Source organism: Anarrhichthys ocellatus, unplaced genomic scaffold (genome assembly GCF_004355925.1).
Source record: "Anarrhichthys ocellatus isolate YVR2014 unplaced genomic scaffold, GSC_Weel_1.0 scaffold3, whole genome shotgun sequence".
Classification (NCBI taxonomy): Eukaryota; Metazoa; Chordata; class Actinopteri; order Perciformes; family Anarhichadidae; genus Anarrhichthys; species Anarrhichthys ocellatus.
The window spans coordinates 6,805,743-6,817,436 of NW_022280033.1; the positions used below are offsets into that span (position 1 = coordinate 6,805,743).

Genomic DNA, 11,694 nt, shown 5'->3' on the forward strand with positions numbered 1-11,694 from the left:
GACTTGCAAAATAAATAAACAAATACGAACGTTTAATACGCATGAACTAGATCGTTTTATGCAGGGTATTACTCGCACAAGTCATCTCATTACCAAAAACTGCTGTGTTCAACGTGATGCTCGTGACATCAGCTTTACCACCAACCACGCAATTGTGCGTGGTGCTTCTATTTTTTGCTCTAGAAAGCTATTTTTGAACAGGGGTGCACCAACGTGCTATAGACTCTAGCCGAGTAGACAATATAAGTAGCGACAGAGCCCGAAAGCTTGAAGTACTTTCATGTCCCTTTCAGAGCAGCGTGTCAATGCGCAATTGCGCAGCCAGGAAACTCTGAGCTGTGAGACCATAGGCAAGGAGGATTCTGGAAAACTACCGCAGTGCCTGTCGGAAAAAAAAGCCTCCTGCTGTGACCCCATTCCCATGGAAATTCATTTCAAATGTTACTCATTGTGATCAGGTGAGCACTATTTCTCTATGAATTCCCTGCGGCTTGATCTTGGACGGTATTGGAGGGACCGTTTCGTTAATTGACATTTGGACACATTGGGAGGTTAAGCATGACAATGTATTGGACTCATATATGTTGTGGCAGCAACTCACGATGACAGTTCGCATCAGGACGGTGGATGCACTTATCAAAAGTCAGGATATTTCAGGGGAAGCACCATGGACGCAGCGGACATAGTTGCTTCCGTTTTGGTTTTGGGGATAATTATCGTGTCGCTGCTGTCCAACATTGTGGTGCTGATCTGCTTTCTGTACAACCCGGAGATCCGCAAACAGGTACCCGGTCTTTTTATTCTCAACTTGACGTTTTGCAACCTGTTGCTAAGCGTGTCAAACATGCCACTAACTCTGGTCGGGCTCGTCACCACGGGCTACCCCGGAGGCAGCGGCTTCTGCCAATTTGTGGGTTTCCTCGACACTTTTCTCACCACTAACTCCATGCTGAGCATGGCAGCTCTCAGCATCGATAGATGGGTGGCGGTGGTGTTCCCTCTGAGCTACCACTCAAGAATACGGCACCGGGATGCAGTGGTAGCGCTGGCATACACGTGGATCCACTCACTTTGCTTCTCAACAGTGGCCACCTGCCGCTCCTGGGTCGGGTTCCATCACCTTTACGCTTCGTGCACTCTCTGCAACGTCAGGGCGAAGGGAGCCGGGACGCAGTTCGTCATTTTCACGGTGGCTTTGCACTCCCTCACTTTCCTCCTCACGCTGATCGTGTTGTGTGTAACGTACTTGAAAGTGCTGAAAGTCGCAAGGTTTCACTGTAAACGCATCGACGTGATCACCATGCAGACGCTGGTGCTGCTTGTGGATATCCACCCCAGGTAAACAATCATAGAGATGCATTCAGTCTAATCCGCTTGTCCTTTTGATGCATTTGTATTTCACTGAAGTGATTTCTATCTGTTCCCTTTCATTTTGTCCACTATAACATTTCAGAAGGAGCATTTTGATCCTGTGGAAAAAATTGAGAACATGCTCTAAAGAATTCTGAGAGTTTAAGACACAAATAGTGACCCACCGAGTGTTTATAATATAGAATACCAAAAGGATGGTGGTGGGTTTACTCTTCTTTGCTTTGCAGAAAGTGCTGAGTTTTTAGAAGATGGACAGGAAAAATAATCAATTTATTCATCAAAAACATTGCCTGGCTCCAGATTGAGGATTTGCTGTTTTTTATCTTTTTAATCAATTTCTACTATATATTTTTTTGTAGTTTGGACAGTTGGTCAGACAAATTGAGCAATTAGGAAATGTTACCTTGGGTGCTGTGACGCACATTCTTCCGAATACATTTCATAGTTATCTGTAAAAAACTAATATTTTGAAATGAATCTATAATCAAAGAAATTGGTTACAGTAGTTATTTGCATTACTACACAGTCAAAATAGAATTTTAACTATTTTAAACCACACAATGTATACACAAAACTTTCTGGAGCATACCTCTATGTGGCTACACATGAATATAAATGTCTCCACTGATGATGAGTGAACTCTGTCAAGCCTGTCTGCAGTCAGTGTTTACATTATTATGTCTCATTAAGGTCAGAAATGCCTCCATTTTTTTTTGTGTATCTATCATTTGCTATCCATCCGGATTTACACTTTCAATGTCTCTCCATTTACATAATTGATGTACAGTATCCAATGTAATCCTCAGCGATAACAGGGCACAGTTCACTGCTTTCTTCTCATCCATCCCACATGTTTTCTCTGTGGACTGCTTCATTGTGGCTGCATGTCTCTGAACATGCTTCCTGGGGATAACGGTGCCTGTGTGTGCTTTGGCAGTGTGCGGCAGAAATGCTTGGATGAGCAGAAGCGGAGGCGGCAGAGGGCCACCAAAAAGATCAGTACTTTCATCGGCACATTTGTGGTGTGCTTCACCCCACATGTCATTACAAGGTGAGCAGAGATTCATTAGATTCTAATTGGGGTTTTTGTGCACTCATCCTCACCTTTCCTTTCTTTTGAATCACACTATTGAAAAGAAATGCTTAACATACAGCATAAAGGATATTGAACTACAGCTCAGCAATAAAATAAATTGAATTATCTTCCTCGTTCAGCTTCATAAGTACAACTCTCCCAGGACTTTCTTTCCCTTACCTTGTTGCTGCTAATGCGCTTCTACTCGCCTTATCGTTTGAATACAGATGGTGATAATTATTTTCAATGCTGTCTTGTTATCTGGTAACGTTCTGGTAACTGCTTCCTTTTCATAATGTCACAGCTCATTGGCTCTACACTCATTTCTCATCCTTGTCACTGAGTTTCCACAGCTGGGGAGATGAGAAGGAGAGAGACAGGGAGAGAGGGAGATAGCCAATGAGTCAGTGATGGTATCACTGGCTCTCATTAGTATTAGCCACAGTATTAGTGGTGGCAACTTGTCAGAAGCTGTTAATATTGTGGTATGGAAATAGAAAGGAAGTGCATTAGGAGCAGTGCGGTGGTGAGACACGTTCAACTTGAGGAGATCATGCCAATTACGAAAAGACAGATTGAAGACAAAACAATGCTCCTGTTGGTTTTTACTTTGTCTTTAATTTCATTTAGAAGGACAAAAGAAGTGTCAGGCACTGGATTTGTTGAAAAGTTATTTTAACAGCAAGAAGTCTGAAGCTGCAAAACTGACACCCATCAGTTCACGTTCCCCAACACAGTGGTGACATTTCAGTGAAGTGAAATGATGACATTTTGTCAATATTACAGCACCGGGGGAGGGTCATTAGCTTTACTCTTTCACTCCACTTACACTGATCTAAGAATTGGCTTGCGTCTTGCTTATAGATGGTGTGTGACCTTTTTTTCTTCTTTTGTTTTTTGTTGAGGCAGAATTGTAGAGCTGTTCTCCCCAGGGCCCATAAGCCCTCACTGGGGAGTGCTGTCCAAATGTTTGGCCTACAGCAAGGCAGCAAGCGACCCGTTTGTCTACTCGCTGCTGCGTCACCAGTACAGGAAGACCTGCAACCTTCTGGCTAACAAAGTCCTCAAGAGGAGTCCACTCAACTCCTCCTCCCTCAGGATGGAGAACAGCGCAGCGAGGAGCGACAACCATTCCAACACAACCAACAACATCCGACAGTAGATTGACCTCTGCGTGACGGTGTAACATCAGAGTGAACTGTTAACGTAATTATTGTTGAAGGACAAAGCTGGCAATATTCTCTTTTTTTCTTATTGTCAGCAAATCCCATGAAAAGACTAAACTCGACAAGACGACTTTCCCATCCTGTCCTGAAACGTGTTTACAGTGTACGACTCTCAGCAGCAGATTTGGTACACTAGCAAATATTTACAGAAGCAGGACTGCATACATAAGATCAACGTAAAATAAACTACACTGCCCATGTAATGAAGGAACATGTCACCCAGCGAGTGTGGCTCATAGATGTATTTTTAATAGTTTTTGGACAATGATTGAGGTGTAAGGCCCAGAGGAATAATCTGTATAAAGCTTTGGCTACACAGGAAATAATAATCAGTAGGATCCATTCATTGTAAAAATATAGAATATCCTAAAGAATAATTGACAGACCCCTTTTGTAGATTATGTGTGTAGATTGTAATGGCATTAATTATTTCAATACAGATGTAATACCGTCTTTTTCTGCAAAGACTGACAGTTTCCAATGAGCTTATTTCGTAGCATTCTGGTAAATGTGTGTCAAAATGTGTTTTACATCACACCTGAACTGAATGGCAATGTTTCTAAATTCAAGCAACACCTCTGACCTCAATGATGATTCTCTGGCTGGATAAAGGTAATATAGTATATGTTGGAGGGATAATATAAAATAGATGAGTATTTTAAGTGATGGTTTAATTGAAATGACTGTATGCTGTAGCTGTGAGTTCTAAAGTGCCTTTTAGACTACATGAGCTCGCTGATTTAATCAAAACACAACAGAGGAAACCTTCACATTCTGTCATTTTCTTGGTATTCTGTGCTGTGGTCAAGTGTGATTATGGAGCCTGTGATGCAGTTTGGTGACATTGTAAGAAAGTTTTTAGTGATGTTTATTTTGTAATAGCCACATTGTATTGTTGCATCGAGCAGAACAGGGCGAAATGTTATTTGAATGTGGTAGCAGCTATTCTGTGATGTGTAATTAGCGGCTGTGTGACGTCTGGTTGTAAAAATGATTCATTTTGACAACGCTGGCAAATCAGGATGTTGTGTTTTTACTTTACTGTGACAGTATGAAGACTTTTAAAGGCTTAAAAACTATTTATTTTTGTGAAAACTGTGTCTGATTTTTTGCTAAATGCATTTGTGACTATATTGCAATAAATGCTGTGCATTTTGACATTTTAAAACCTCACAAGTTTCTTCTTATACATCTATTAATGTCTGTAATCATTGCTGTATGACCTGAATAGACATCCACGCTCATTTTTAACAATGCTTTACCAAAAGACAAGTCTGCCAAATCTTAACACCTTTATTCTCCCACGCTGATCAAGTCAAGGAGAAGGAATAATTCATTTGAAAAATAATTTAAGATGTGTTCCACCCACCACTGCTGCTGTTGATGTGGCAGCAGAACAAAGACTTTTCACAAAAGCATCGGGGCTGTGAGTTAAAGGCTTTTTTTAAATTGTAGAGCCGCTATATGGAGTGGGAAAAGAAGAAAAGTAGCCAAGAAAAGTCCATGCAGCTGTGACAGTACTAAAAATTACGGGGAATTTGCATCCGCCATCCACCATCATAAACCAAATTTCAATCATGTATCGTTAAAAAACTCTTGTTAACCTCCATTTTCCAGCTTCAATAACAAGCGCCTGCAACAAAGTCTATTCTATCTCCATCAAAAACATGAGACAATCATGACTCATCACCCATCAAAGCTGCCTCCACCAAGGGGGGCAAAACTACATTTATCATATTATTGTAGTCAGTAGTGTTCCCCAATCTAGGGGAATTGCTGGAGAGTATTCAGAAGGTTTGGAAGGATCCCCAGTCTCTAATCTCCTTGGGAGACTCAGTGAGTGGGTGAGAAGCAGACACCAACCTGCCATCCAACAGACCTTGTGATTAAGCCACAGCATGTAGGAAGTACAAGAAAGCAGAGGAGGAAGGCTGAGAAGACGAGTGCACTGGCTGACTTCGCACAACACCGATGTGAGGGAAAGAGTGGTTCTCCCTGACTCATAAAGTAAAGGTTGTGCCTGAAAAACCTCATCACATTTACTTAAGGGATTCCATCACGTCACTGAAATTACATCCCATGCTGCCACACAGTCACAGTGCAGCCACCGTCTCTACATCTGACTGAAAGGAAGTTACATACAGTATGTCCAAATGTTGCATGAAGGAGACAGCTGGGTAAAGCTCAGACCTAAGACCACACTTGACACAAAAACATCCTGGCTTGTACATTAAATAAGTGAATTACATTCATCTGGAAAAACATGTGCATAAAAACTTTCCTAAGTCATGAGAATTGAGGAAGAGAAGAAAATACATGAATTTTTATTTTTTTAACTGCGTCATAAACGAAAGCAGCTGTCAAATTGAGCAGAACATCCAGAGTAATTTGAGTCACCCACGAACAGCAACTTCTTTTAATCAGCAGCAGCAACACTGAACTGCATAAGTAATTAATCCTCCACAACTCACTGAGAAAACTTATCTGATCAAACCTTTTAAAATGTCTTTATGCCAACAAAAGTATACACAAATACAACAAAAATGTATAGCATACAAGGCGGATCACTGTTCGCGCCCTCAGGTTTGCTCATTAATCATACTATAACAGGTGTTGCACGTCAGCTGGTGTTCATAGCAGCCAAAACATGAAGTGATAATGAATACTAGATGCATTATTGTCTCATTTACTATCAGTCTTTTTTTGTTTTGTCTCAGCCCTCAACCTCTGACAGGCTTGGCCATATCTCTGGAGCCATCAGACTGGCTACAGGCATTTAATGTGAGTCATGGGAATGTTGGACCCAGAATTCACGGTATTCCCCATCCCTCGAGCCAACAGCCTGCCCTGCTCATAGGACAAAAAATAAAAGACCATCTATTTCTGTCCAGGAATGCTGTATTTGGTTTTGCTGTGGATTGTAAAAAAAATGTCTCAAATGCATTTGCAGCAGTGTTTTAAAAAGTATCATGGTCTTCAAGTGACAAATCTCAAACCTCTATTATACAGTTTTGAGGACATGTAAGGACTTCAGATAAACAGCTTTTGATTTTATTCCTTTGATTTTATCCAATACTTTTGGAAAACGTCTCATAGGCACAATCGTGTCAATTCAAGTAGGAGATCATGCCGTTCAACTGAAGTCATGAAGATCAACAAAACCTGATTCAGAGGGTAATCCCCCATAAGGGAAAGGTGTGCTCCACGGGTCCATGTACAGCATAAGTTGTCTGCATTAAATTACATTGTAATCCATCCAATACTTGCTGTGACATTTCACTCTGAGATACAAATGTCAACCTGCTGATGATACAAGAGGATGGTTCACCAAAGTCATTCGGAGTCATCCTTTGGGTAGCATGGATATCTGCAGCAGATTTATTGGCAATAGTTATTGAGATAATTCCCTAAAAAACAAACATGTCAGCCTCATTGTGGTGCTAGAGGTAAAGTCAGGGGGTCACTTAAGTCAGTAGGCTTCATCCTCTGAGGACCACGAATGTCTGTACAGAATTTCATGGCAGCTCACCATTGTTTAGATATTTCCAAGAGCCACGTAGCTAAAAGGTTAAAAATCAAAATTATTAAGAGGGATTTTGATGACTGGTTAAAATAAATAAATAGCAGCTAAGTCGCTTTGGCCCAAAGCATCTGCCAAATAAACGTCTTGATTTTACAGATGTGTCAATGAAAGAAACATAGAAATAATCACAGACAGTTGTGTGTTAGACATACATGTTTAAAAGTATGAAAATTATGAGTTTTCCCGTGCTCCACACAAGCACCAATCAAAATGTGCTGGATGTGTCTTCTGCAATAATAGATAATCGCCTGGCAGCACTTTGCATATCCCAAGCACCAGGTTGCTCCAGATTCAAAGCAATGAAGGCATTTAACAACTTAATCCAATCTGGCCTTTACATAAACATATTAGACCAGTGTCCAGCTATACGATCTATAAGATCCCCCGTTCCAGCAACTGCTTCAAAATAATCAGCAGATGGGTTGAAATATGTGTATTGAAATGATATGCGTGTTCAATATATGTGCAATATGAGCAAGATATTTATGTCAAAGCAGATGTAGTCTCTGCTTTGACAGTAATCTCAGATTTTGATGCAAGAGAAGGATAGAGTGTGAAAAAAAGACTCACACACAGATGTACGATAACGATTATATTATACAAGGGCACTTTACATACAAAAATTACACAAAAACAGAGTCCCTTCTCCCGCAGCTGCATCATATCTTTCTGTTGATGCAGAAACGCTGGCTGCTCCTTATGTCTCGAGTCACATCCACAGCAGAGTAATGCTGCTCTGCATCAAACAGCAGAACTCCAGAAGAGGGAATTCAGCAACAAAAATAGATCAGAGGGTAGAAAATGCTCCACGTGTTGTTATTTCATTCTTAATCAAAACTCAAGACAAGACAGCCGACAAGGTGTAACCATGAGGCCTTTATTTGCATGTTAATACCAAGTGATTGTGAATGAGCTTGCTAGGAGTATTATGAGTACTTTTTGAAGAATATTCAAGATTACTCAATGATTTACTGGACGGCCACATTAAGGCAAATGTGGATGAAGTTAGAGTTTTACTTTAATTGTGCCTGCTGCTGACAAGTAATGAGAGTATGACGTATGTGTATTCAGTCCTCAGAGTGGTTTGTGTGGGTAGCAGAAATAAATAATCTGTCATAGCATAATGAATACAGAGAGGCGCATAAATGTATTATAGATTAGAATGTGGTGAGGGAAGATGTAAATGAATTCCCCTCTGTAAAACAAAATCTGTTTGTTTTGAAATTACCTCTTGAAAAAAAACATTCACTTTTGATCCAAGCAACAACTACATGTTACATGAAATGGGCTGAGGAAGTACAATACATCAGCTGCATCTGAACACCTTGTTCAATCAAACTGATACAAAGCTAAGTGCCACAAATGCTGTCTTGTCTTCATGTCTCCAGTTAGCATGCTGCCCATGTTTACCAGTGCTGCCCAGTATACAAGGCACATATTCAGACAGCTGCCTTCTACTTCATTGATGGAGCGCTGCACGCAGACTCCCAACCTGCTAAAATTCCATTAACTTGTCTCTACAGTGTTTCAATTCAAATGAAATCCATTTTCTTCGCCCAACATCCATATTGCATTTTAAAATACATGGCTTTGTGTTTTAGGCAACAATTGGAGTAATTAGTGCTACAGTGGCACTGCAATAATGTTATTCTATGAAAACTAGTTTCACTTTTCTATCCATTCACAGTCACTTTACATTATATAAACACACAGTCGTCGTACCTTTACCATGTGGCATTTTGCTATAAAACCCTTTGATAACCTCTGGCTGATGTTATGAAATGCATTTGACAGGTGATCCCACCTTTCTCATTACACTGCTGTCAGCTGCAGTGATAGCTGTGTGTGATAAAAATGTGCCAAAAAGACCCACTGTGACATGAGATACCATTAGAAATCCCATCAGACAATAATTGAGACCAAAGAGGGGCACGTCTAAACTGACACAGAGACGACGTATCCTCTTTTAAAGGTGTGTTAGGGTTCAGGGAAAGTAAAAGCTGAAGCAGAAGTATCCACTCAGGGTTGTGTTATATTTGAACAGATAGCATTCGCAGTTTCATGCCCTGCGAGAAAAAACAACAACAAAATATCTTCTCATGCCGAGCGGCACATTGTGTGAGGAGAGTGTGACATTCAAATGCAACAGGATGCGAGTGTAGCTCAGTTACCATATATGTCTCTTTCCAGGCCCCTTCCACTCATATAATACCCTCAACCACAGAGGACATCTGAAAAAGAAATCTAAGGAGGAGTCATTATAAGGGAGCGAAAAAAAAACCCAATGGGAAGGGATTGGGAATCTATCAACAGGACAGAGAACAAAACAGATCCACGCAATTATTGTTTCAGCCAGCTAAGAACCCACGGCTTAGGGAAAATCCTAAGCCGTGGTCATTTCATTAGGAGAGACCTCAGCGGTGAAAAGATCGGCGACAAAAGAGCCGCTTTCTGAAGAACGGCGGTTAGACATCGAAAAGCTGCTCTCACATAAAGTCAAATGAACATGCAGGCTCGTTTCCTGTGAAAAGGAGAATTCCTGTCAAGTGAGAACACTTGATAACAATAACGAAAGGGAGACCTGATTGCAGATTACTTTCTAGTGAAATAGTACGGGGGAAAAAAAGTGTTTGAATTATCTAACAAGAAAGGGAGATGATCCAATGAGAAATGGAAGGGCTCCATACTCAGTCTTCTATTGCGGATACTATTTTGAAATTAATGTATTAATGTTTCTTTGCACTCTGAGATGTTTGCACGCTGAGATGGGACTTCAAGTAAAAAAATGTCAACACTTGACGACTTCTCTGTCGCTTCACAGAAGAAAGATCCATCGGCCTGAAGTTCTCATGTTCCCCAGTGTCAGCATGGGTGTCCTTCTGAGTGCTCCAGATTCCTCCCACACTCCAAACACATGCAGTTCAGGTGAACTGGAACCTGTCAGTGTGATTGCTTTGTCTGTGTGTCAACCTTATGAGAGTGCCAACCTGTTCAGTGTGTACGCTGCCTCTCGCCCAGTGTGAAAATGGGATAGGCTGCAGGTTAGTGGGCACAGATAATAAGTTTGAAAAGTGCTAAAAAAAACGTGTTTCCAATGCTTTTGTACTATTAGTGTTATTCAATGTTTTTGGTGCATCACATCATTTTATACACGTTAACTCATGCGAACGGCATGGCTCTATGGATGCCAACTTTGGTCCAGACTGGAATATCTCAACAATTATTGGGATGATATAAAATTTGTTAGCAATTTCCATGGTGCACCAAAGACTCATTTAAATGACACAGGTGATCCTCAGAATGTTCCTCTAGCACCACCATGAGGTGTTCAGGCTGTGAGTGAAATGTATCAACAAATGTTGGATGGATTGACATAAAATGTGGTGCAGTCATGGTTCCTTGATTCATTATTTTTATCTAGCGCCATCATCAAGCCCACATATTCATTTGTCCAATACTTTTGTTTATGACCAAATACCTCCAAACTCAACTTCAGCTGTACTTTGTGTTTTAGTACTAATACGCAAATGTTAGCATGCCAACATGCTAAGCTAAGATGGCAAACGTGGTACACCTTTTATCTGCTATGTAAATGGCACATAGTGCAATTCATTACAGTAGTGGAAATACTAGGTTATGGAGTACTAATCGTGTGTGTGTGTGTGTGTATGTGTGTTCCCTTAATTATAATATAAGCAACATCATCACTGACAGCAGCGGACATGGATTAGCAGGCATGTGTAAATTTGTGTGCCTTTTTGTGCAGACGTGTCGAGAACGAACTAAAAGGGATGAGGAATAACGGGAGTGGCATGACATTGAACCTGACAGAGAGGAGACATCATCACCTGCTGTGAACTACGAAGGCTCCGTGTTTTATTTCCTCTTATCACATCGCTCACTAATAAAGAGACAGAGCAGTGAAGCTACGCTACTCTGCAAGATCCAAGCTGATCTGATGTGCTTGTTAACCACGAGAGAAGAAAACATAATGCAAGAAGATAATTTTTCTATACAATGATCTCCTTATGGAACAACATGCACCTGCATATTAATCAAAGCCAAAGAAAGGCAATTTAAAACTAAAGGCGGACATGTTGATGGTTTGCGTTTAATGGAGGGTGTTTGAACCGTGGCCGTTTATGTCCTAGTTTGTTGGTCTACATTATTTTATTTTCATATCTAGCACATTGATTTAGCATTTTAAAAAGTGGAGAAACTGTTGACTGAAATTATTTTAGAGGTGTCATAATATGACTGATTATGTCCTAGTAAGGGACTATTTTCAGTCACTATTAAGCCCTCTGAAGAAGGCAAATGTCTTCTGTCAGTCCTTGAGTGACACGTTGTTAAAGCACAAGAACACATACCTCATCCACATTTAATTAAATCTTCCATTATCACACCCTTTTGTGCTCTTGTGAACGTCACAATATCAT

At 40.6% G+C, this 11,694-nt stretch overlaps 1 protein-coding gene across 1 annotated transcript; it reads left to right on the forward strand.

Annotated features, from left to right (window-relative positions):
- Window positions 1-204: 204 nt before the first annotated feature.
- Window positions 205-4,969, forward strand: LOC116377308 (G-protein coupled receptor 26-like). The gene is made up of 3 exons (XM_031838924.1): window positions 205-1,338; window positions 2,309-2,422; window positions 3,356-4,969. The coding sequence occupies exons 1-3, from the start codon at window positions 668-670 to the stop codon at window positions 3,606-3,608; spliced, it is 1,038 nt and encodes a 345-aa protein (XP_031694784.1). The 5' UTR covers window positions 205-667; the 3' UTR covers window positions 3,609-4,969.
- Window positions 4,970-11,694: the final 6,725 nt, after the last annotated feature.

Excerpts from the sequence above, each read along its gene's own strand:
- LOC116377308 (XM_031838924.1), top strand. The coding sequence starts at position 668 with ATGGACGCAGCGGACATAGTTGCTTCCGTTTTGGTTTTGGGGATAATT. Across the intron at positions 1,339-2,308 it reads CTTGTGGATATCCACCCCAG|TGTGCGGCAGAAATGCTTGG; the intron begins GTAAACAATCAT and ends GTGCTTTGGCAG. Across the intron at positions 2,423-3,355 it reads ACCCCACATGTCATTACAAG|AATTGTAGAGCTGTTCTCCC; the intron begins GTGAGCAGAGAT and ends TTGTTGAGGCAG.